Below are 21969 nucleotides of genomic sequence, written 5' to 3'. Positions count from 1 at the left end.
GTTAGTTGTATTTACTTTTGTTTAGTATAATATCTATATAGAGTGGCACTAATAATGTAAATTGAGGCAATTTTATTGCTAATAAATTTTGATATTTATAGGCAATGATGAATTAACTTCAAGAAGCATGAGACATAGCAATTAGATAGTCTCCTATAATACAATGAAAGGAAAAACAAGATCATTCTATTTAAGATGAAATATCTTTGCAGTAAATGACAAGAAATGTTAATAAAAATGATCTTATAAGTAATAATTTAATTTGGGAAGAAAATAATTTTAAAAGGCTTATTTCACCGTCTATGATATAGGCAAGGTATGTTACATACATCATCTAATTATAAAATGTTACATATTATTATTCCACTTTGTATATAAAGAAACTGAGAGGGGCGCCTGGGTGGCGCAGTCGGTTAAGCGTCCGACTTCAGCCAGGTCACGATCTCGCGGTCCGTGAGTTTGAGCCCCGCGTCGGGCTCTGGGCTGATGATGGCCCAGAGCCTGGAGCCTGCTTCCGATTCTGTGTCTCCCTCTCTCTTTGCCCCTCCCCCGTTCATGCTCTGTCTCTCTCTATCCCAAAAATAAATAAACGTTGAAAAAAAAAATTAAAAAAAAAAAAAAGAAACTGAGAAATTAAGTGATTTGCAGAAGGCATTTACTAAATGGTAAGTAGCAGAACTGAAATTCACATCTAGGTCTGCTTATCTCCTTGCACTATGCTAGGTTTCCCTTCTCATACCTACAGATTGTGCAATGCTTTTGCACAAATTCAAAATTTATCTTACAAACATACACTAAAAATCTTGATCCTCCATTAAACGGAAGTTGGGTGGTTATAAAGCTATGAAAAAAAGGACTTATAAGGAGGAACAGGATTAGCTTCTTTCTGTGAAGAAGATCAAACATTGATCTTCTCCATCATTTTTTTTCTCCTCTCTCTGTTACTCTCTCTACCCTTTTGGTGGGGGCGGGGGGGAGTTTCAGAGAGCATATTGGTGTACCCTGTAGACTGGAAGGGAAGAATCAGGCTTGAAAATTGGGAAAATAAAAACTGCAAACCAACCAAACAATACAACCAACCAACCAAACCAAACCAAACAACCAACCCAAAAAAACAAAAACAAAAACAAAACCAACTAACTGAAGGATACAGAATGAATTACAAGGGGAAAATAAAAGCAAACAATTTTTCAACTGTTCCATGGAATCACAGAGTTTGGTAGATGTATCCTGAGGTCAAGGAAAGGTCATGAGAAAAGCAAGGAGATCAGGAAGTCTTGGTATTTCTTCTAATATCAACCCCAAAAGGCCTGTTGTTATTAATTTAATCTCTAAAAATTCACTTAGGTTCCATGAAAGAGTTTATCTAAAGAAAGGGTTTTCTACTAAAATATAAGTTGGATAGCCACTTATATTTATACACTGTATGGTCTGTATATGGTATTTAACAGAATTAAGTAGATAAAAGCATAGACTTTGAAGCTGGAAGGCCTGAATTTGAATCATGGCTCTGCCATGTACTAGCTATATGACTTTGGACAAGTAACTTCTCTGTGCCTCAGTTTCCAAATTGTAAAAGTGAGATAACAATAGAACTTACTTGATAGGGTTACAACTAAATGAGTTAAAATATGTAACAGTGCCTGGCACACAGTAACTGCTATATAAAAATGAACCATTATCATCTGGGCTTACATACCTGCTTCATCCTTGTCAGGCCATGCTGGAAAGAGTTCTTGTTTGAGTCTCTACTTTCCTAAATCTTGAGTTTCCTATACACGGTTGACATCTAAGCTCTCTCTTTCCAAACAGTTTAATTCCTCAAATTTCAACCCAAGAAAGGAGGCTGAGCCTCACCCTCATTTTCACTTGTTCTGGCTTTTCAGTGAAGAGCCATCTCTTTCCTGGGTGACTGACACTGATGATTTTCTCCATGGCAGACTCAGTCTACTCACAGGTCTCTACTCATGAAGTTCTCAACAATTAATCATATGTCACTGCTTATTCATTATTTTTAAGTTTATTTATTTATTTTTGAAAGAGAGAGAGAGGGAGGGGTAGAGAAAGAATCTGAAGCAGGCTCCACAATGTCAATGCTGAGCCAAAGTGGGGCTCAAACTCACAAACTATAAGATCATGATCTGAGTCGAAGTCAGATGCTTAACTGACTGAGCCACCCAGGCACCCTCATTCATTTTTAAACAAATATTTATTAAGTTTTTACTATGTGCAGTAAAAAAAAAATAACAAAAAACAAAAAACTATGTCCTTCATGAAGTTTACATTCTAAAAGAACCCCAATATTTACATAAGACACAACATAGAATAATGGGAGGTCTTTACCATAAGTAATTGTGTCCCTGAGACTTAGCACAGTGCCTGGGACATAGAAGGTGCTAATATCTTTTTAAGTAAATAATGTATGAATCAATGAATAATTAATATATTAGCAAAATATAACTCTTTAAAACACTCTCAAAAAGACCTATGATTCTTAAGCTATAGAAGTACCAATTTATAACTCATAAACAATAGTCATAAACATAAAATAGTCATAAACAAACATAAATATAATAAACATAAACAATAGTCATAAACAATAGTCTTACATTTTTTAGCAATTTGCTTTTAGATCACACAAAACTTACTTACCCCTTAGAAAAATTGTAAGAGATTGAAACCTAAATGGCTGGTTATTGGAGTATCCTTTAAAAGCATGAAGTGCCTTTGCTGTGATTATTTCAACTATCTGTTTATCTTAAGGCAAATAGCAAAAAAAAGAATTAGGTATTTGAATACACATTCTATTTAATTTCCACATTAAGATATAAAACACTTTTAAAACTTATAATTGCAAAATGTAAATGCATTTTTACCACCAAGTACTCTAAATTTTCTGTCTTCTTGAAGTGAAGATGAACACAGATTACACAAAAAGTCATTTCTTACTGTTGCAGATTCAGTAGCACCAGGCACATGCACTCTTATATACTCAAATCCTAAAAGTAAACAAAGGAAAGCTAAATTTACTTTTAGATTTAGCTATCCATTTTCAATCCTTTACAATTAATCTAATTCAAAGCATAATTAACTCAATTTTGCACATGGGTTCCTGAGAAGTTCAATTAACATTTATTGCATGGCTCTTTCTTGGCAGGTACTGTGTTAAGGCACTGGTGATATGGATACATAAACACACAGTTTCAAAAGGCAGCAATAAGAAACAGATAATTTCAATATGTGGTTTTCATTTGGACTGTCCAGAGAGAAGAGAGAATGGCATCCAACCCAATGATAAGTGGAGATGAATGGAAAAGATGTCCTGAGAAGGACTGAACTGAAGTTAAGGCAAAGGTCTGAGAGAGGACACTACATGGAGAGGAAACAGCATGACCAAACAGTCATGAAACAATGTGTGAAAACAAGTACTTCAGTAATCCAAGAGCACTGTTAAACTGTGGGAAAAAAGAGGGGAAGAGAGAATGTACTTCAAGATCATGCAAAATAAACGTACAAACATAAGACAACAAGTTTTATTCCATTCTTTCTACTCTATGAATGTTTCATAACTAATGATAAACCTGATTTAGGATTAAACAATAATTGCTTGGTATTTTGATTTTACATTTTTATATCTACCTTTCGACAGAGGGCATGCTTCATCTGAACAAAGAAATCTTGCACCTTGTGTGTACTTGGTTACAGTTGTCATTGCAATCACAATACCTTGCATCATATAAAATCTTTGAGATGCATAATCAAGTGGAAATTCACAAAGATCAAGACTATAACTTCGCAGAGGAGGTAAATGTGTTAACTTCAGCACTATATTAATCTAATAAGAATGTAAAAAATGGTATTAATAAAATTGCAGATCTAATTGCACTTGCATTACATTATAATAAGCATATTTGTGGAGTAAATCAAATAAATGATTTGTTAGTGTTATTAGGAAACAAAATGTAAGCATAAGAAAAAAGATTTAAATATAAAATTAAAGATGCAAAACCCTTAAATCTTACATTTTAATTGGAAATATCATTATGAACTCATTATTTTTATTTAAAACCACACATTTCCTGACTATATCCATCGAAAAGACCTGTAAAAGAATGACAACCCAATAGTAATGAACTCTTCTAGTGCCCAGATTGTGATCTCTTAAATACAATTTCTCACCAAAAGGAACCTAAGCTGCTTAAGAGAAATGGCTGACTCCAGGTCTGGGGTGGAAAATATACCAGATGGACCTGCTGTATCTCCTTGTGCCAGAAACCAAGGGAATTACAAAAAACTAAAACATGGGATCTGTCAAAAGGACATAAAAGCCAGCTTTAAGGGACTCCCAGTGACCAAAGGTAGGATAAAATAAACATCAAAAGGAATGACAAAGATTCATTGAAATATATCAGATATATTTTAAATATATTAAACACATCAGATATATTAATATATCAGATGTCAGATATATTTTAAATTCATGAATTTTTCATAATAAAAAAATAAAAAACAAAACCCAAAAAATTACTGGTCATCATTAGAGGCTCACAAAATAATGATTTCAACTCATTATTCTCTGAAAATTTATAAATGGAAAGAACCAACCATTTATTCTGCCTTTCTGGTACAAAGTATATTTCAGGGTGACCAAATAGTTGATGAGAGAAAACTTCTGTTATAGAATAATTTCAGTTAATAAGTTCAGAAAGGTTGCTAAAATTAGAAAAAAATCACAATTTTGCAACTTTAATAAAATAATGGATTCTAGGCAATGGTCATCAGTGGCTGCAAAAACTATTAGGTAGAAGTTGATGGGAGACTGTATACTGAAGAGATCAGACTGACATCACCCAAACCTACTAATCAATTGTGGGATTACTAAAAGTGGACAACAGAGAGTGTATTTCTCCTAATGTAACACAATATGAAATACATGGCACTAAATATGATGTATTCTTGTCAAAATGAGTTGAATCTGAATTTAAGCAAGTTTTAAGAGCAAATTCCCTTTTTCCAGAAAAATGGGGTACGGGAGAGTAAGTTAAATGACACAAGAACATGGGGCACCTAGGTGGATTGGTCAGTTGAGCATTCGACTTTCGCTAAGGTCATGATCTCATGGCTTGTGAGTTTGAGCCCTGCGTTAGGCTCTGTACTGACAGCTCAGAGCCTGGAGCCTACTTCGGATTCTGTGTGTGTGCCTCTTTCTCTGCCTCTCCCCGCCTCATGCTCTGTCTCTGTCTCTGTCTCTCAAAAATAAACATTAAAAAATTTTTTTTAAATTCCACAAAACATAATCAGACAAATCCAGATTATGAGACATTGTACAGGACAATTATCTAGGTTTTTCAAAATTCCAATGGTATAAGAAGGAAGGGGGAGGAAATTGCTCTAGATGAAAAAGGATTTAATAAGATATAAAAACCAATTATAATGTGTAGACCTTGTTTTGATCCTGATTTGAACAAATAAATTGTGAGACACTCTTGAGAGCCCAATTGGGTAAATTTAAATATAGACTGGATATTAGATGATACCAAAAAATCATTGTTATTTTGTAAAGGGTCATAGTGACATTGCGGTTATATAAGAAAAATGTCCACAATTTTTAGAGGTTGATAGTAAAGTATGTAGGTGGGACATAAGGATGTCTGGGATTTGCTTTAAAATATTTTGGGGAAAAGATGATGCAGGTATGGCAATATATTACAAACTATTAGATCTGACTGACAGATAATATGGAGGTTTACAGTATTACTCTCTTTATTTTAGGGTATGTTTGAAATGTTTTATTATAAAAATATTTAATGTTATAAGTGATAATACAGGAAATAAAGATGTGTATTTAAGATGGTCTATTGAATCTGAAAGAAATGTAGTACTTTTTAAAATAAACAAAATATTGTTTATTATTTAAAAATAATAAATAAAATATGAATAAACAAAATTGAATATAAAATATTTATTTACAAGTAACATTCAAACTATTTTACCTTGGTTTTCTTTGTTAAATTTAACGAAAACTTACTTGAGCTTCAGTCTGTAATTGTCCAATTAGTGAAAGAGTCTTAACAGCAATAAAACAGACCTGTAATTTCAAACAAACAAAGTTACCAAAAATGCCATGTGGCATAAAATTATTTCTTTCTTTAACTTACAGATTGAAAAACTTGAGCAGCTTTTAGTGGCTGGTGTAAAATGTAATTTCCAAGTTCAGCATCCAATTCAACAATATCAGAGGGATTTATTAAAATACTGAATCGATAGACTGCATAACTTTGTTTTGAATCTGTAAAAATACAAACATAAAAATGAGAATAGCTGCACATAGGAATTTTAAAGTTTCTAAAATATACAGTCACCTTTGCTGAACATACCATTGTAGAACTTGCAATCATCTATAAACTTTTGGAGGCCTCCACTTCTGTCAAGATAGATAAGGGCGGCCTCTTTCATTTTTAGATTTGACATTTTCTCCTACTGAGTCTTCTCTATTACAAATTGATTAAACAACTGCTGGTAAAGAGTACCGATGGTGAAACACACAGAAAAAATGAGAATACCTAGAGATAAAATAAATCAGAATTTACACCTCACGATCTCTAATAAAATCTTACACACTGTTATACTTAAAACTGAGAGTGAAATGAAATAAGGTAAAATTGCCAACTTAAAATTCCTACGCAAAAGAAAACAAAGTTTTGCTCTCAATAATATTTTTTATCAACAGTAGGTTATGAGATTCTCCACAAGATTTCAAACTTAAGAACAGGAACCTCAACTGTCTCTTTACAGAGTAGGTGCTCCCAAAAAATGGTTGTTGAAATAAATATTAGATGATGTCCCCTTGCAGGGGGTGTTTAAAAAATGAAAGTGGTAAAAGTTGTTACAAAAATTCAACCTAAGTAAAGAGTAGTTAAACTAAAAAATCTGAAAACTTAGTCCTAGATCTAGCATTTCCTAGTTGTATGGGGCAATCACCTGGGCTATCTTGGCTCAGTATCTTCATCTGCAGGAAATGAAAGGGTTGTACTAGATGATAAGACCTCTTCTGGCCTTAAATCTTTTATCAGTAACCAACATAAAATATTAAACCTTGGTAATGAGAATGGAATTTGGAAAATTCATTTAAAGATAGCAATCAGCAATTGGAACAGTATATATCAATAATTGTATTAGGTACTAGGGATAAAATGATTCAGGATTGGATCATGCCATCAAGGAGATGCCAATTTGGAGAAGTCAGATGACCATCACATCTATTCATCATCAAATATTTATTGGGCATTTAGTATTTATTAGATACTAGACTGTCATAGGCACTGGGGCTACAAAGATGAGTAAAATATGATTCCTATTGTTCAGAAAGTAAAGAAAGGGATGATGGACATGTAAAAAACTTACTATAAACTTGCTATAAAAGAAATATTAATGTACTAAGGAGTACAAAAGAAACATGATGTATTAAATAGTTCCTAAAACAGCATCGTCCTTGTGTAGGGGTCATAATGTTTTCTATTGGTATAGGACATTTTGATTTAATACAGTGGGTCATAGGGAAAAAACAATGAATTCTACTTTAAAGGTGGCATTTGATAAAGATTTAATTGGAGGAGAGGTGAAGACAGGAGGACTTTTCCAAAGACAGGGGTAAACCCCTGGTACCCTAATTAATAGACCTACACTACTGAATCCATACCCCTACTACTTGGAACTCAGGCCACTTACCAAAGTAAAGTAATTGAGACTGTCCTTTTGCTATTATATAGGGGGAAAAGTTCAGAGTTTCTCAGTGGCCATAAATACAATGATCTTAAAGTATATGTTGTGTTCAGAACATTTCATCTGTGCTTCATCTGAACATAAGGTTTCTGGGGCTGAATGAAGAGAGTCCATTGATAATGAAACGGTTGGGTGAGTCTCAATCAGATTATAACTGTTTGAAGTCCGTTATGATTACACAGGCAAAAAAAAAAAAATCCATCAAAGTTTTTAACAGGGAAAAATATGGTCAGATTTTTGTGTTGGTAATCAATGCCTACTGCTATTGTGGAATATGGGTTGGATAGAGGAAGAGATGATAATCAGTTTCTAGCTACTGATATAGTCCTAAGAGATGTACGGCCCAATCTAGGGCATTAGGAATGAAATGAACTGGAGCAGATGTATTCTAGACTTTTAAAGATTTCATGGCGACCAGCCTGTGAGTTTTCAAAATGGGTGTGGATGATGCTGCTCTAACGGAAATACGGGACCCCGAAAAAGAGCAGGAAAATGGTAATGCAAAGTTCATGTGAGATGCTCTAATTCTGATGGCTTCTTAGGCCACCCAGATATATATAAGCACTAGGACCACGTAAATCAGGGCCTGGACTTTTAACAGCTTAGGGGGAAAAAAAAAAAAAGCTAGCGACAAACCTCTGGGTATCACCTGTGTAAAGCAGAAGTCCTGGGAGTGGATGCACTTTTTGGAAAGGAAAAGTAGAGACACGACATGGAAGCCAGTGAAAAAGCATTAAATAAACGAACGGGGATAAAATTCTACAAATGTTCTCATACTCCAAAGAACTCAAGGTTTAGTTCACTTAGAATAGGCAAAGGAGGTCAGGTCTTCTCCCCCTGCGGCGTCAGCAGAAAAACACCTCACAAAGCAGATAAAAGCGAATCTGGCCTCACACCCTGGGATCCACGACCTCTCTCACCCACATCAGCAGCCTCCAGTGAGAGGAACCCCTGCCCAGCAGCACATAGAACCCTCTCCTCACGCACCGAGCGAGCTGCACCAGGCGAGCGCCACCTGAGGACAAACACACAACGTGATCCTCACGCGCATGCGCTCACCTCTCTGACGTTAGTTGCGCGAGGGCTGCTGGGACCGCCCGGGACCGCCCCCCCCACCCCAAGCCCCCGCAACGCTTAGCCAGGGTGATTATCGAGTCATCCTCCACCTCCTTTAATTAAATCACCATGTATCCCTCGGTGCAAGGCAAAAAAGAGGGAGAAAGATAACAAACTTTTGCTAGTTCTTGTTTTAACAACAACCAAGGTTTTGAACACAACCAAGGGTGTCCATGGTTGGTTGTTTGTTTGTTTACTGAGAACTCTCCTGCTGGGAATGCAAAATGGTGTCATCAATTTGGAAAACATTCTGGGACTACCTCAAAGGTGGGATTACTATATGATCAAACAAGTCCCTGCCACGTATAATGAGGGGTTTTAAAACATATGTTCACATGAAGACTAACACATAAAATGTTCATGGTATTACTCATAATAGCCCAAAAGTGGAAACAAGTGATAAATGGATAAATAAAACGTGGTATATCCCTATAATGGAATGTTATTTGACCTTTAAAAGGAATGGTGTACTAATACATGCTGCAACATGGATGAGCCTTGAAAACACTATGCAAAGCAAAGCAAGCCAGAAATAAAAGGCCAAGTATTGTATGATTCCGTTTGTATGAAATGTCTAGAATAGGCAAATCTGTACAGAAAGTACATTAGTGTTTGCTTAGACTTGAGGGGAAATGGAGACTGACGGCTAACGGGTATAGGATTTCTATTTATTTAAACAGGTTTTTAAATATTTATTTATTATGAAAGAGAAAGTGTATTGCCTCCTGGCATAAGCGCCCTCAAGTGGGGGAGGGGCAGAGGGAGAAAGAATCGCAAGCCAACTCTGTGCTGTCAGCACACAGTCCAATCAGGGCTCGAACTCACTAACTGTTAGATCATGACCCGAGCTGAAATCAAGAGTTGGACGCTTAACTGACTGAGCCACCCAGGTGCCCCAGATTTTTTTTTTTAATTTTGGTAAAATATACACAACATAAAATAAAATGAAACTCTGTACCCATAAAATAGTAACTCCCTTTACCCACCCCACCACACCTACCACCTTCTATCAGATCTTGACAACCTCCATTCTACCTTCTGTGTCTATGAATTTGACTACTCTAGTAGGAACCTCATATAAGTGAGGTCCTTAACTTTTTGTGACTGGCTTATTTCACTTAGCAAAATGTCTTCAAGGTTCATCTATGTTGTAGCATTTCCTAACTTTGCAAGATGGAATAATATTCCATTGTATGTATATATGGCATTTGGTTTATCCAACCATTTAAGATTTCTTTTTGAGGTGATGACAATGTTCTAAAATTGATTGTAGTGTTAGTTGCATGACTCAAAAACCTAAAAGCCAGTGAATTGTACACTTTAAATTGGTGAATTGTATGGTATTGGAACTAAATCTCAATAAAGCTGTTACCAAAACAAACTTAAAACTTGTGCTGACTCCTTCCCCATTAGCATTACTATGATAGGAAACAAATATAAAATATAAAAGGATAAAATAGGCAGAAAGAGAAAGGATTAGGACCTGAGGTCTCTGGGTGGGGAAAGACATGTTTTGGAACAATGCTGGGAGTGTTTGACCACAGCAAAACCACTCCTCCTCCCCCAGGCAAGAAGGTTCATCTTAAGAATGTAACAGACACCACCTACTCCTCCTCAGGTTCCCTCAGGAATTTGACAAAAGACAGGACTAAAAATAAGTAGACCATAAAACCTATGACCCACAAGGAACAGTTTGGCCATAGACCACCCCTCATACAATGGAAACGAGCCAATCAGAAATGGACAACCCAGCACCTAGAGTTATACAGCCAATAAGGGTAGAAAGCAACAAGGAACAAGGGGGAAGGGAAGAGGAACAGGAGGGCTGACCACAACCTTATAAAACAACGACCCTTGCCTATAGTCCTTGGGCATTCATTTTTGAATATCCCCTCTCTGTAAAGAGAGCTTTCCTACTATTCTTACTTTCTAATCTTATACTCGAATAAACTTTTGCCTGCTTCTCATTTTGTGTCCACCTCTTCATTCTTTGAATCGGCGAGACAACGAATCCTGGGTATTGAGGAATAAAATCCTGTAACATTACTTGGTACAGTTACCTGTCCTCATGTATTCCATGGTTTGAAGAGGACCCAGGTGGTGGAATAAAAGTAATTGAAGCCATTCTTTTCAATATTTACTAGGGTTGACAAAACACCTCAGAGTTTGTTTTTCTGGGGGAATATAATCTTTGTTAGTGTTGAGGTGATAAAAATGCTTTGCTGGAGCCTAAATCAACTTGTAACAGCAAAAGGATGTTAAAACTTTTGTACAACAATTCTGTGGTTATGGATACTATTTTAGATGGAAAGTTCTGGTGATGGCCTTATATTTTAAGATAGAATCAATTCACAAAAAGGTACTCATATATATATTAAGGTCTTGGTTAATCAGTTAACCAAAACAATTCATTTCCATAACAAAGTAATAATGGAGTTTTATATCAACCAAGTCCAGGAAAACCTAATAGGTTTTTACATATTTAACACAATATTTAAAATATATTAAACATAAGAATAGCATTTAAAGTCTTAAGTATTCAGTGCATTACTGCACGTTGCAAACTCTCTGAAAATGATGATATCGAAAGTCAAAATTTCATTGCTTCTTTTTGATTTTTTTAACGTTTATTCGTTTTTGAGAAAGAGAGACAGAATATGAGTGGGGGGAGGGTCAGAGAGAGAGGGAGACACAGAATCCCAAGCAGGCTCTAGGTTCTGAGCTGTCAGCACAGAGCCTGACACGGGGCTCAAACTCACAGACCCAGAAATCATGACCAAGCCAAAGTAGGACACTCAACCGACTGATTCACCCAGGTGCCCCAAAATTTCATTGCTTCTCATTGTTACATTGCTATGAATACTTACACTTTATTATTATGGAATATAACTGAACATCACAAATTATTTATTTATTTTTTTTTTTAGAGAGAGAGAACATGTGAGTGGGGATGAGGGGCACAGGGAGAGAGAGACTGAGAATCCCAAGCAGGCTCTGTGCTGAGCACTGAGCCTAATATGGGGCTCAATTCCATGACACTGGATCACAACCTAAGCAGAAATCAAGGGACACTCAACTGATTGAGCTACCCAGGCATCCCTCTTTCCTTTTCTTAGTTAGCCTGACTAGAGGCTTATCAACTTTATTGGTTTTTTCACAGAATCAGCTTCTGGTTTTATTGATTTTCTCTGTTGATTTCCTGTATTCAATTTCATTGATTTCTGCTGTCATTTTTATTATTTCTTTTCTTCTGCTTACGTGCTTCTTTCCATTGTTTCCTCAGGTAGAAACTTAGATTATTGATTTTGGATCTTTCTTCTTTTCTAATATATGTATCCAATGCTATAAATTTTCCTTTCAGCACTGTCTTCATTATATCCCACACATTTCAGTAAGTTGTGTTTTCATTTTCATTTAGTTCAAAATATTTTTTTTGAGTTTTATTTTATTTTTTTTTATATATATGAAATTTATTGACATATTGGTTTCCATACAACACCCAGTGCTCATCCCAAAAGGTGCCCTCCTCAATACCCATCACCCACCCTCCCCTTCCTCCCACCCCCCATCAACCCTCAGTTTGTTCTCAGTTTTTAACAGTCTCTTATGCTTTGGCTCTCTCCCACTCTAACCTCTTTTTTTTTTTTTTTCCTTCCCCTCCCCCATGGGTTCCTGTTAAGTTTCTCAGGATCCACATAAATATTTTAAAGTTTCTCTTGAAATTTCTTCTTTGATTCACGTGTTATTTATAAGTGTGTTGTTTAATCTCCATCTATTTTGGTTATGTTATTAATTTTTAGTTTACTTGTGATTTTAGAGCAGACATTGTATGATTTCTATACTTATAAATTTGACAAGGTGTGTTTTATGGCCCGGAATTTGGTCTATATGGACGAATGCTTCATGTGAGCCGGAGAAGAATGTATTTACTGTTGTTGGATGAAATAGTCTATAGATGTCAATTGCATCCAGTGGATTGATGGTGTTTTTGAGTTCAACTATGTTCTCACTGATTTCCTGCCTGCTGGATCTGTCCATTTCTGAGAAAGGGGTGTTGAAGTCTCCAACTATGATAGTGGATTCATCTGTCTCTCCTTGCAGTTCTATCAGTTTTTGCCTAATGTAATGTGACACTCTTTTGTTAGGAACATTTACATTAAAGACTGTTATGTCATACTGGAGAATTGACTCCTTTATCATTATGTAATTCCCTTCTTTATCCCTGATAAATTTCTTTACTTTGAAATCTGCTGTGTCTGAAGTTAATATATAGTTACTCCTGCTTTCTTTTGGTTAGTGTTAGCATGGTGTAGTTTTCTCCATCCATTTACTTTTAATTTGTTGTATGTGTCTTTATATTTAAAGTAAACTCCTTATAGACAACATATAGTTGAATCTAGTTTGTTTTTTTTAATCTACTCTGACAATCTGTGCATTTAGGCCATTTATGTTTAGGCCATTTAGGCCATTTATGTTTAAAGTGATTATTGATATATTGGATTAATACTTAACCATATTTGTTACTATTTTCTATTTGTTGCCTTTTCCTTGTTCTTATTTTTGTTTTCTATTCTTTTTCTGCCTTTTGTGATTTTAACTGATTCCATTTTTTTAGCATACCAGCTATATTTCTTTTTTCCCCTCTTTTTATAGTGATTGCCCTAGAGTTTGCAATACTCATTTACGACTAATCCAAATTCATGTTTAAATAACACTGTACTGCTTCACAGTACAGTGAAGTACCTCAGTATATCTTATAATAACAAAATAATCTGACTTCTTCCCTTCTGTCTCTTGTATCATTGACGTCATTCATTTTACTTATCTTAAGGCATAAATAAGCATATGTATATAATATATACATATGCATATTATCAAATACATTGTTGCTATTATTTTGAACAAACTGTTATCTGTTAGATCAATTAAGAATAAGAATAAGGCACCTGGGTAGTTCACTTGGTTGAGCTTCTGATTTCACTCAGTCATGATCTCACAGTGCATGGGTTGGGGTCTGAGTGGGGCTATGTGCTGACAGCTTGAAGCCTGGAGCCTGCTTTGGATTCTGTGTCTCCCTCTCTTTCTCTGCCACTCCCCTGCTTGTGCTTTGTGTCACTCTCTCTCTCTCAAAAATAAACATTAAAACAAAAAAAGAATAAAAATAAAAGTTTTATTTCACCTTCTTTTATTCTTTCTGTGAAGCTATTCCTTTTTTTTTTTTTTAATGTTTTATTTATCTTTGAGAGGGTGCAAGTGGGGAGGGGCACAGAGCGAGGGACAGAGGACCGGAAGCAGGCTCTTCCTGCTGACAGCAGTGATCCCAGTGTGGGGCTTAAACTCAAGAACCATGAGATCATGACCTGAACTGGAATCAGATGCTCAACTGGTTGAGTCAGCCAGGTGCCCCAATGCTATTACTTTCTTTATGTAAATCTGAATTTCTAACCTATGTTACTCTCTTTTGCTCTAAAGAACTTCTTTCAAAAAATTACTTGCAAAGCAGGTCTATGGGAAAAAAATTACCTCAATTTTTGTCTAAGAAAGTCTTCATTTCTACTTCACTTTTGAAGGATAATTTGATAGGGTACAGAATTCTAGGCTGGTAGGGTTGTTTCTTTTTTTTTTTCTCAGCACTTTTTTTAACTTTTAAAAAAATTTTTTAAATGTTTTTTTTCAATCAAAACCCAGATGTTTATTCTCTGTCTCTTCTGTGTTTTTTTTTTAATTTTATAAGTATATCTTTTTAAATTTACATCCAAATTAGGTAGCATATAGTTCAACAATGATTTCAGGAGAAGATTCCTTAATGCCCCTTATCCATTTAGCCCATCCCCCTTCCCACAACCCCTCCATAACCCTCTGTTTGTTCTACATATTTAAGAGTCTCTTATGTTTTATTCCCCTTCCTGTTTTTATATTATTTTTGCTTCCCTTCCCTTGTGTTCATCTGTTTTGTCTCTCAAAGTCCTCCTATGAGTGAAGTCATATGATTTTTATCTTTCTCTGACTAATTTCACTTAGCACGATACCCTCCAGTTCCCTCCATGTAGTTGCAAATGGCAAGATTTCATTCTTTTTGATTGCCGAGTAATACTCCTTTGTATATATATATACCACATCTTCTTTATCCGTTCATCCATCAATGGACATTTGAGCTCTTTCCATACTTTGGCTATTGTTGATAGCACTGCTATAAACATTGGGGTGCAAATGTCCCTTTGAAACAGCACATCTGTATCCCTTGACTAAATACCTAGTACTGCAATTGCTGGGTCATAGGGTAGTTCTAGTTTTAATTTCCTGAGGAACCTCCATACTGTTTTCCAGAGGGGCTGCACCAGTTTGCATTCCTATCACCAATACAAAAGAAATCCTCTTTCTCCACATCCTCGCCTACATCTGTTGTTGCCTGAGTTGTTAATGTTAGCCATTCTGACAGGTGTCAGGTGGTATCTCATTGTGGTTTGATTTGTATTTGAGTGATGTTGAGCACTTTTTCATGTGTCAGCTGGCCATCTGGATGTCTTCTTTGGAGAAGTGTCTATGTCTTTTGCCCATTTCTTCACTGGATTATTTGTTTTTTGGGTGTTGAGTTTGAGAAGTTCTTTATAGATTTTGGATACTAACCCTTTACCTGATATGTCGCTAGCAAATATCTTCTCCCATTCTGTCGGTTGCCTTTTAGTTTTGCTGATTGTTTCCTTTGCTGTGCAGAAGCTTTTTATTTTGATGAGGTCCCAATAGTTCATTTTTTCTCTTGTTTCCCTTGCCTCTGGAGACGTGTTGAGTAAGAAGTTGCTGTGGCCAAGATCAAAGAGGTTTTTGCCTGCTTTCTCCTCAAGGATTTTGATGGCTTCCTGTCTTATCTTACATTTATGTCTTTCATCCATTTTGAGGGTTTTTTTGTGTGTATGGTGTAAGAAAGTGGTCCAGGTTCATTTTTCTGCATGTCGCTGTCCACTTTTCCCAGCACCACTTGCTGAAGAGACTGTGTTTATTCTATTGGCCATTCTTTCCTGCTTTGTCAAAGATTAGTTGGCCACACGTTTGTGGGTCCATTTCTGAGTTCTCTACTCTGTTCCATTGATCTGAGTGTCTGTTCTTGTGCCAATACCATACTGTCTTAATGATTACAGCTTTGTAATACAGCTTGAAGTCCAGGATTGTGATGCCTCCTGCTTTGGTTTTCTTTTTCAAGATTGCTTTGGCTATTCGGGGTCTTTTCTGATTCCATACAAATTTTAGGATTATTTGTTCTAGCTCTGTGAAGAAGGCTGCTGTTATTTTGATAGGGATTGCATTGAATATGTAGATTGCCTTGGGTAGTATCGACATTTTAACAATATTTGTTCTTCCTATCCAGGAGCATGGAATCTTTTTCCATTTTTTTGTGTCTTCCTCAATTTCTTTCATAAGCTTTCTATAGTTTTCAATGTATAGATTTTTCACCTCTTTGGTTAGATTTGTTCCTAGGTATTTTATGTGGAATTGTAAATGAGATCGATTCCTTGATTTCTCTTTCTGTTGCTTCATTGTTGGTGAATAAGAATGCAACAGATTTCCGTGCATTGACTTTATATCCTGCAACTTTGCTGAATTCATGAATCAGTTCTAGCAGTTTTTTGGTGGAATCTTTTGGGTTTTCCATATAGAATATCATGTCATCTGTGAAGAGTGAAAGTTTGACCTCTTCCTGGCCGATTTGGATGACTTTTATTTCTTTGTGTTGTCTGATTGCAGGGGCTAAGACTTCCAATACTGTTGAGTAGCAGTGGCGAGAGTGGACATCCCTGTCTTGTTCCTGACCTTAGGGGGAGAGCTGTCAGTTTTTCCCCATTGAGGATGATATTAGCGTTGTTGGGTCGTTCATATATGGCTTTTATGATCTCAAGGTATGCTCCTTCTATCCCTACTTTCTTGAGGGTTTTTATCAAGAAAGGATGCTGTATTTTGTCAAATGCTTTCTCTGCATTTATTGAGAGGATTATATGGTTCTTGTCCTTTCTTTTATTGATGTGATGAATCACATTAATTGTTTTGCAGATATTGAGCCAGCCCTGCATCCCAGGTATAAATCCCACTTGGTCGTGGTGAATAATTTTTATAATGTATTGTTGGATCTGGTTGGCTAATATCTTGTTGAGGATTTTTGCATCCATGTTCATCAGGGAAATTGGTCTATAATTCTCCTTTTTAGTGGGGTCTCTGTCTGGTTTTTGAATCAAGGTAATGCTGGCTTCATAGAAAGAGTCTGGAACTTTTCCTTCCATTTCTCTTTTTTAGAACAGCTTCAAGAGAATAGGTGTTAACTCTTCCTTAAATGTTTGGTAGAATTCCCCTGGAAAGCCATCTGGCCCTGGACTCTTGTTTTTTGGCAGATTTTTGGTTACTAATTCGATTTCTTTACTGGTTATGGGTCCATTCAAATCTATCTGCCTGTTTCAATTTTGGTAGTGTATATGTCTCTAGGAATTTGTCCATTTCTTCCAGATTGCCCATTTTATTGGCATATAATTGTTCATAATATTGTCTTATTGTTTTTATTTCTTCTGTTGGTTGTGATCTCTCCTCTTTCACTCTTGATTTTATGTATTTGGGTCCTTTCCTTTTTTTTTCATCAACTGGCTAGTGTTTTACCAATTTTGTTAATTATTTCAAAGAACCAGCTTCTGGTTTCATTGATCTGTTTCGATAGCATTAATTTCTGCTCTCATCTTTATTTTTTCCTGTCTTCTGCTAGTTTGGGGTTTTATTTGCTGCTCTTTTTTCTGCTCTTTAAGGTGTAAGGTTAGGATGTATATCTGATATCTTTCTTCTTTCTTTAGGAAGGCCTGGATTGCTATATACTTTCCTCTTGTGACTACCTTTGCTGCGTCCCAGAGGTTTTGCGTTGTGGTGTTATCATTTTCATTGGCTTCCATATACTTTTTAATTTCCTCTTTAACTTCTTGGTTAGCCCATTTATTCTTTAGTAGGATGTTCTTTAGTCTCCAAGTATTTGCTGCCTTTCCAAATTTTTTCTTGTGGTTGATTTCTAGTTTCATAGTGTTGTGGTCTGAAAATATGCACTGTATGATCTCGATCTTTTTGTACTTGCTGATGGCTGATTTGTGTCCCAGTATGTGGTCTATTCTGGAGAACGTTCCATGTTCACTGGAGAAGAATGTATATTCTGCTGCTTTAGGATGAAATGTTCTGAATATATCTGTTAAGTCCATCTGGCCCAGTGTGTCATTCAAAGCCATTGTTTCCTTGTTGATTTTTTGATTAGATGATCTGTCCATTGCTGTGAGTGGTGTGTTGAAGTCTCCTACTATTATGGTATTACTACCGATGAATTTCTTTATATTTGTGATTAATTGATTTATATATTTGGGTACTTCCACTTTTGGCACATAAATGTTTACAATTGTTAGGTCTTCTTGGTGGATAAACCCCTTGATTATGATATAATGCCCTTCTGCATCTGTTGATACAGTCTTTATTTTAAAGTCTAGATTGTCTGATATAAATACGGCTACTCCGGTTTTCTTTTGTTGACCATTAGTATGATAGATGGTTCTCCATCCCCTTACTTTCAATCTGAAGGTGTCTTTAGTCTAAAGTGGGTCTCTTGTAAACAGCACATAGATGGATCTTGTTTTCTTATCCATTCTGTTACCCTATGTCTTTTGATTGGAGCATTGAGTCCATTGATGTTTAGAGTGAGTATTGAAAGATATGAATTTATTGCAAATATGTTGCTTGTAGAGTTGGGAGTTTCTGGTGGTGTTCTCTGGTCCTTTTTAAGTCTTTGTTACTTTTGGTATTTATTTATTTATTTTTTCATCTTTTCACCTCTCAGAGAGTCCCCCTTAAAATTTCTTGCAGGGCTGGTTTAGTGGTCACAAACTCCTTTAATTTTTGTCTGGGATACTTTGTATCTCTCCTTCTATTTTGAATGACAGCCTTGCTGTATAAAGAATTCTTGGCTGCATATTTTCCTGATTCAGCACATTGAATATATCCTGCCACTCCTTTCTGGCCTGCCAAGTTTCTGTGGATAGGTCTGCTGCAAACCTGATCTCTCTTCCCTTGTAGGTTAACAACTTTTTTCCCCTTGCTGCTTTCATGATTCTCTCCCTGCCTTTTTGTGAATTTGACTATGATACACTTTGTTGATGGTCGGTTTTTGTTGAATCTAATGAGGATCCTCTGTGCTTCCTGGATTTTGATGTCTGTGTCTTTCCCCAGGTTAGGAAAGTTTTCCACTATGATTTGCTTACATATCCTTTCTACCCCTATTTCTCTCTCTTCCTCTTCTGGGACCCCTATGATTCTGAGGTTGTTCCTTTTTAATGAGTCACTTATTTCTCTAATTCTTAAATCGTGCTCTTTTGCCTTAATCTCCCTCTTTTTTTCCACTTCATTATTCTCCATAAGTTTGTCTTCTATATCACTGTTTCTCTGTTCTGCCTCATCCATCCTTGCTGCCACGGCATCCATTCAAGATTGCAGCTCAGTTATAGCACTTTTTATTTTATCCTGACTACCTTTTACTTCTTTCATCTCCACAGAAAGGAGTCTAATCTAATTTTGACTCCAGCTAGTATTCTTATTATCATGATTCTAAATTCTGGTTCAGACATCTTGCTTGTATCTGTGTTGGTTAAGTACCTGGCTGTCGTTTCTTCCTGCTATTTCTTTTGGGGTGAATTCCTTCGTTTCATCATTTTGAAGGGAGAAAAGGAATTAATGAGGTAGAAAAATTACAATTTAAAAATATTAAAAGTTAAAAATATTAAAATTAAAAAATAAAAAACACACGCACACAAAATAAATAAAATAAATGGTGCTAGTTCCTAGGTGTGTTTTGGTCTGGGTGTTGAAAGTGGCTTGATAGATTAGAGAAAAAAAGGGGAAAAAGAAAAAAAAAAAAAGGAAATCATTTGAAAACTTGAAAAAATGAATACACTGAAGTAGACTAAAATTAAATGATGGAAGTAAAATAGAATTTGAAAAAATTTACACAAAATATTGTAGAAAAATATACAGTAGAAAAAACATAGTAGAAAAAAATTAAAGAAAAATATTTTTAATAAAAATTGAAAAAAAAAAAGAAAATTGAATAGTTGGACCAGCTAACAGACTGAAATACGACTGAAATTACTTCATTTTCCCCTAGGAGTCAAACTATGAAGTACTTTATAGCCCATAAACTAAACAGGTAGTGAGACTTGTGTTCTTGAAGAGCAAGGTTGGCCCAGTTGGGTGGGGCTTAGTGTAATGGCTCTGTTCTCCACTAGATGGCTCTGCTAGCCTCCTGGGGTGGATTGTTGTGGCGCTTGTAGGTGCATATGTGCATGAGCAGGAGCAGTGAAAATGTTATCACCCAGCTACCCAGTCTCTAGTTTCAGAACTCTGTTCTCCCCATCAACAATCACGCACCTGTCCTTCATTTTTGGCTTCTGTCCACTCCCCGCTTCCACACTGTCAGTGACCAAGCCCCAGGCAGCACCTCCCTCCTGAGTTTTGTCTCAGATGTGGCTGCCTTCCCAGCCCCCCCCCCCCACTCCTGAGGGACTGCGGCTTTGATCCACTCCAGTCCTCTGCGGAGGGTCTCACAGAGCAATGGCTGGGTGTCATTCGCACCCAGGAATGCTTGTGGGACCGTGCTGCTGCCGATGCCCAGAAACTGTGGCCAGGTACCAGCCTGCCCTAGAAAAAGTTCACGAGACAGTGTAGCAGCAGTGCCTCAGGGATTATGGAGAATCACAACACACATCTGGCACCAGCCTTCACCCCCAACGACCTTGTTCCAGCACCAGCAAATGTGGCTTTTCTCTGGGGTCTGCTGGGCCCAGGTGGCCTCACAGCCTCTACCAAATGTCTTTCCAGCAGTGGAACTGCTTCTCCCTGTGTGGCCTGAGAACCTCACTGTCCCCACTCTACTCCTGGGGATTCGCCCTTCCCACCAGACCATCATCAGGTATTGAGCTCTGGAGTTGCAGACTCTCTGTGCTCCCCGTTTATAGTCTTAATGGAATTTAAACCCTCTCCCTTTTTGTTTCTCCCTTTTTCAGTCCCTGTGGCTATTTTCAATTTTCCACTTTCTCTCCAGCTGCTTTTGGGGAGGTGTGCTTTTCCCATATTCTACCCCCACCCCCATCTCCATCCTCTCTCCTCAGGCAAAAGCGGCTCCCTGCCCTCCACAGGTTCTCTCTCCCCAAGTTCACCTCTCCACACCGCATACCTGCTGAATTCTGTGCTTCAGGTTGTGCAGATTGTTGTGTTAATCCTCAGATCAGTTTTCTAGGTGTGCAGGATGGTTTAGTGTTGGTCTGGCTGTAATTCATGGACACGAGACACACAAAAAACTTCCACGCTGTTCCACCATCTTGGCTCCTCCTAGAAACGTTTATTTTTGAGAGAGAGAGAGAGAGAGAGAGAGAGCGAGAGCGAGCAAGCGGGGGAGGGGCAAAGAAAGAAGGGGAGACAGAGAATCCAAAGCAGGCTCTGACAGCAGTGAGCCTAGTGTGGGGCTCAAACTCATGAACCACGAGATCATGACCTGAGCTGAAGTTGGATGCTCAACTGACTGAGCCACCCAGGCACGCCCATCTTTTAAAATTTTTTTATTTTTTAAAGTTTGTTTATTTTTGACAGAGAATGAGCAGGGGAGGGGCAGAGAGAGAGAGAGAGAGGGAGACAGAGGATCTGAAGCAGGTTTCGTGCTGCTAGCACAGAGTCCAATGCGGAGCTTGATCCCATGAACTGTGAGATCATGACCTGAGCTGAAATCAAGAGTTGGACACTTAAACGACTGACACACCCAGGTGCCCCCAAAAGATTTTACTTTTAAGTAATATCTACACCCAATGTGGGGCTCAAACTCACAGCCCACAGATCAAAAGTTGCATGCTCCACTGACTGAGCCTGGCAGGTGCCCCTCTCTCAGCACTTTCACTCCATTCTTCTTGCTTGCAGGATTTCTGACGACAAATCAGGTGTAATTCTTTTTTTCCCTTAAATGTTTATTTATTTTGTGAGAGGGGGAGGGGTGAAGGTCAGAGAGAGAGGGAGAGAGAATCA

The 21969-nt window shown here is 37.0% G+C and overlaps 2 protein-coding genes across 5 annotated transcripts in view; both read right to left on the bottom strand.

Moving 5' to 3' along the window:
• MCMDC2 (minichromosome maintenance domain containing 2) overlaps nucleotides 1-9715 on the bottom strand; it is a 45142-nt gene extending 35427 nt beyond the window's left edge. For 2 of the 4 annotated variants that reach the window (XR_006961108.1, XM_047074000.1), the window contains exons 1-5: nucleotides 6159-6462; nucleotides 6029-6088; nucleotides 3640-3835; nucleotides 2877-2999; nucleotides 2653-2757 (exon numbers count right to left, since the gene is read on the bottom strand). Coding sequence is in view for 3 of the 4 variants with exons in the window: in XM_047074000.1 (XP_046929956.1) it covers nucleotides 2653-2757; nucleotides 2877-2999; nucleotides 3640-3835; nucleotides 6029-6088; nucleotides 6159-6398 (724 nt within the window). In the remaining variant the exon portion in view is untranslated. Of the gene's footprint in view, nucleotides 1-2652; nucleotides 2758-2876; nucleotides 3000-3639; nucleotides 3836-6028; nucleotides 6089-6158 lie in introns of all 4 variants that reach the window. The other 2 variants (XM_047074003.1, XM_047074002.1) reach the window with 2 other exon arrangements.
• Nucleotides 9716-21257: 11542 nt separating this feature from the next.
• The window catches only part of SGK3 (serum/glucocorticoid regulated kinase family member 3), a 145885-nt gene continuing 145173 nt past the window's right edge, over nucleotides 21258-21969 (bottom strand). Inside the window, exon 17 of the mRNA XM_047073999.1 lies at nucleotides 21258-21285. The gene's annotated coding sequence lies outside the window, so the exon portion shown is untranslated. The remainder of the gene's footprint in view (nucleotides 21286-21969) is intronic.

Source organism: Lynx rufus, unplaced genomic scaffold (assembly GCF_022079265.1).
Source record: "Lynx rufus isolate CCGP_SWC_20201006 ecotype Redwood Valley unplaced genomic scaffold, mLynRuf1.p SCAF_12, whole genome shotgun sequence".
Taxonomy (NCBI): domain Eukaryota; kingdom Metazoa; phylum Chordata; class Mammalia; order Carnivora; family Felidae; genus Lynx; species Lynx rufus.
This window is presented reverse-complemented; position numbering and strand designations above follow the sequence as displayed.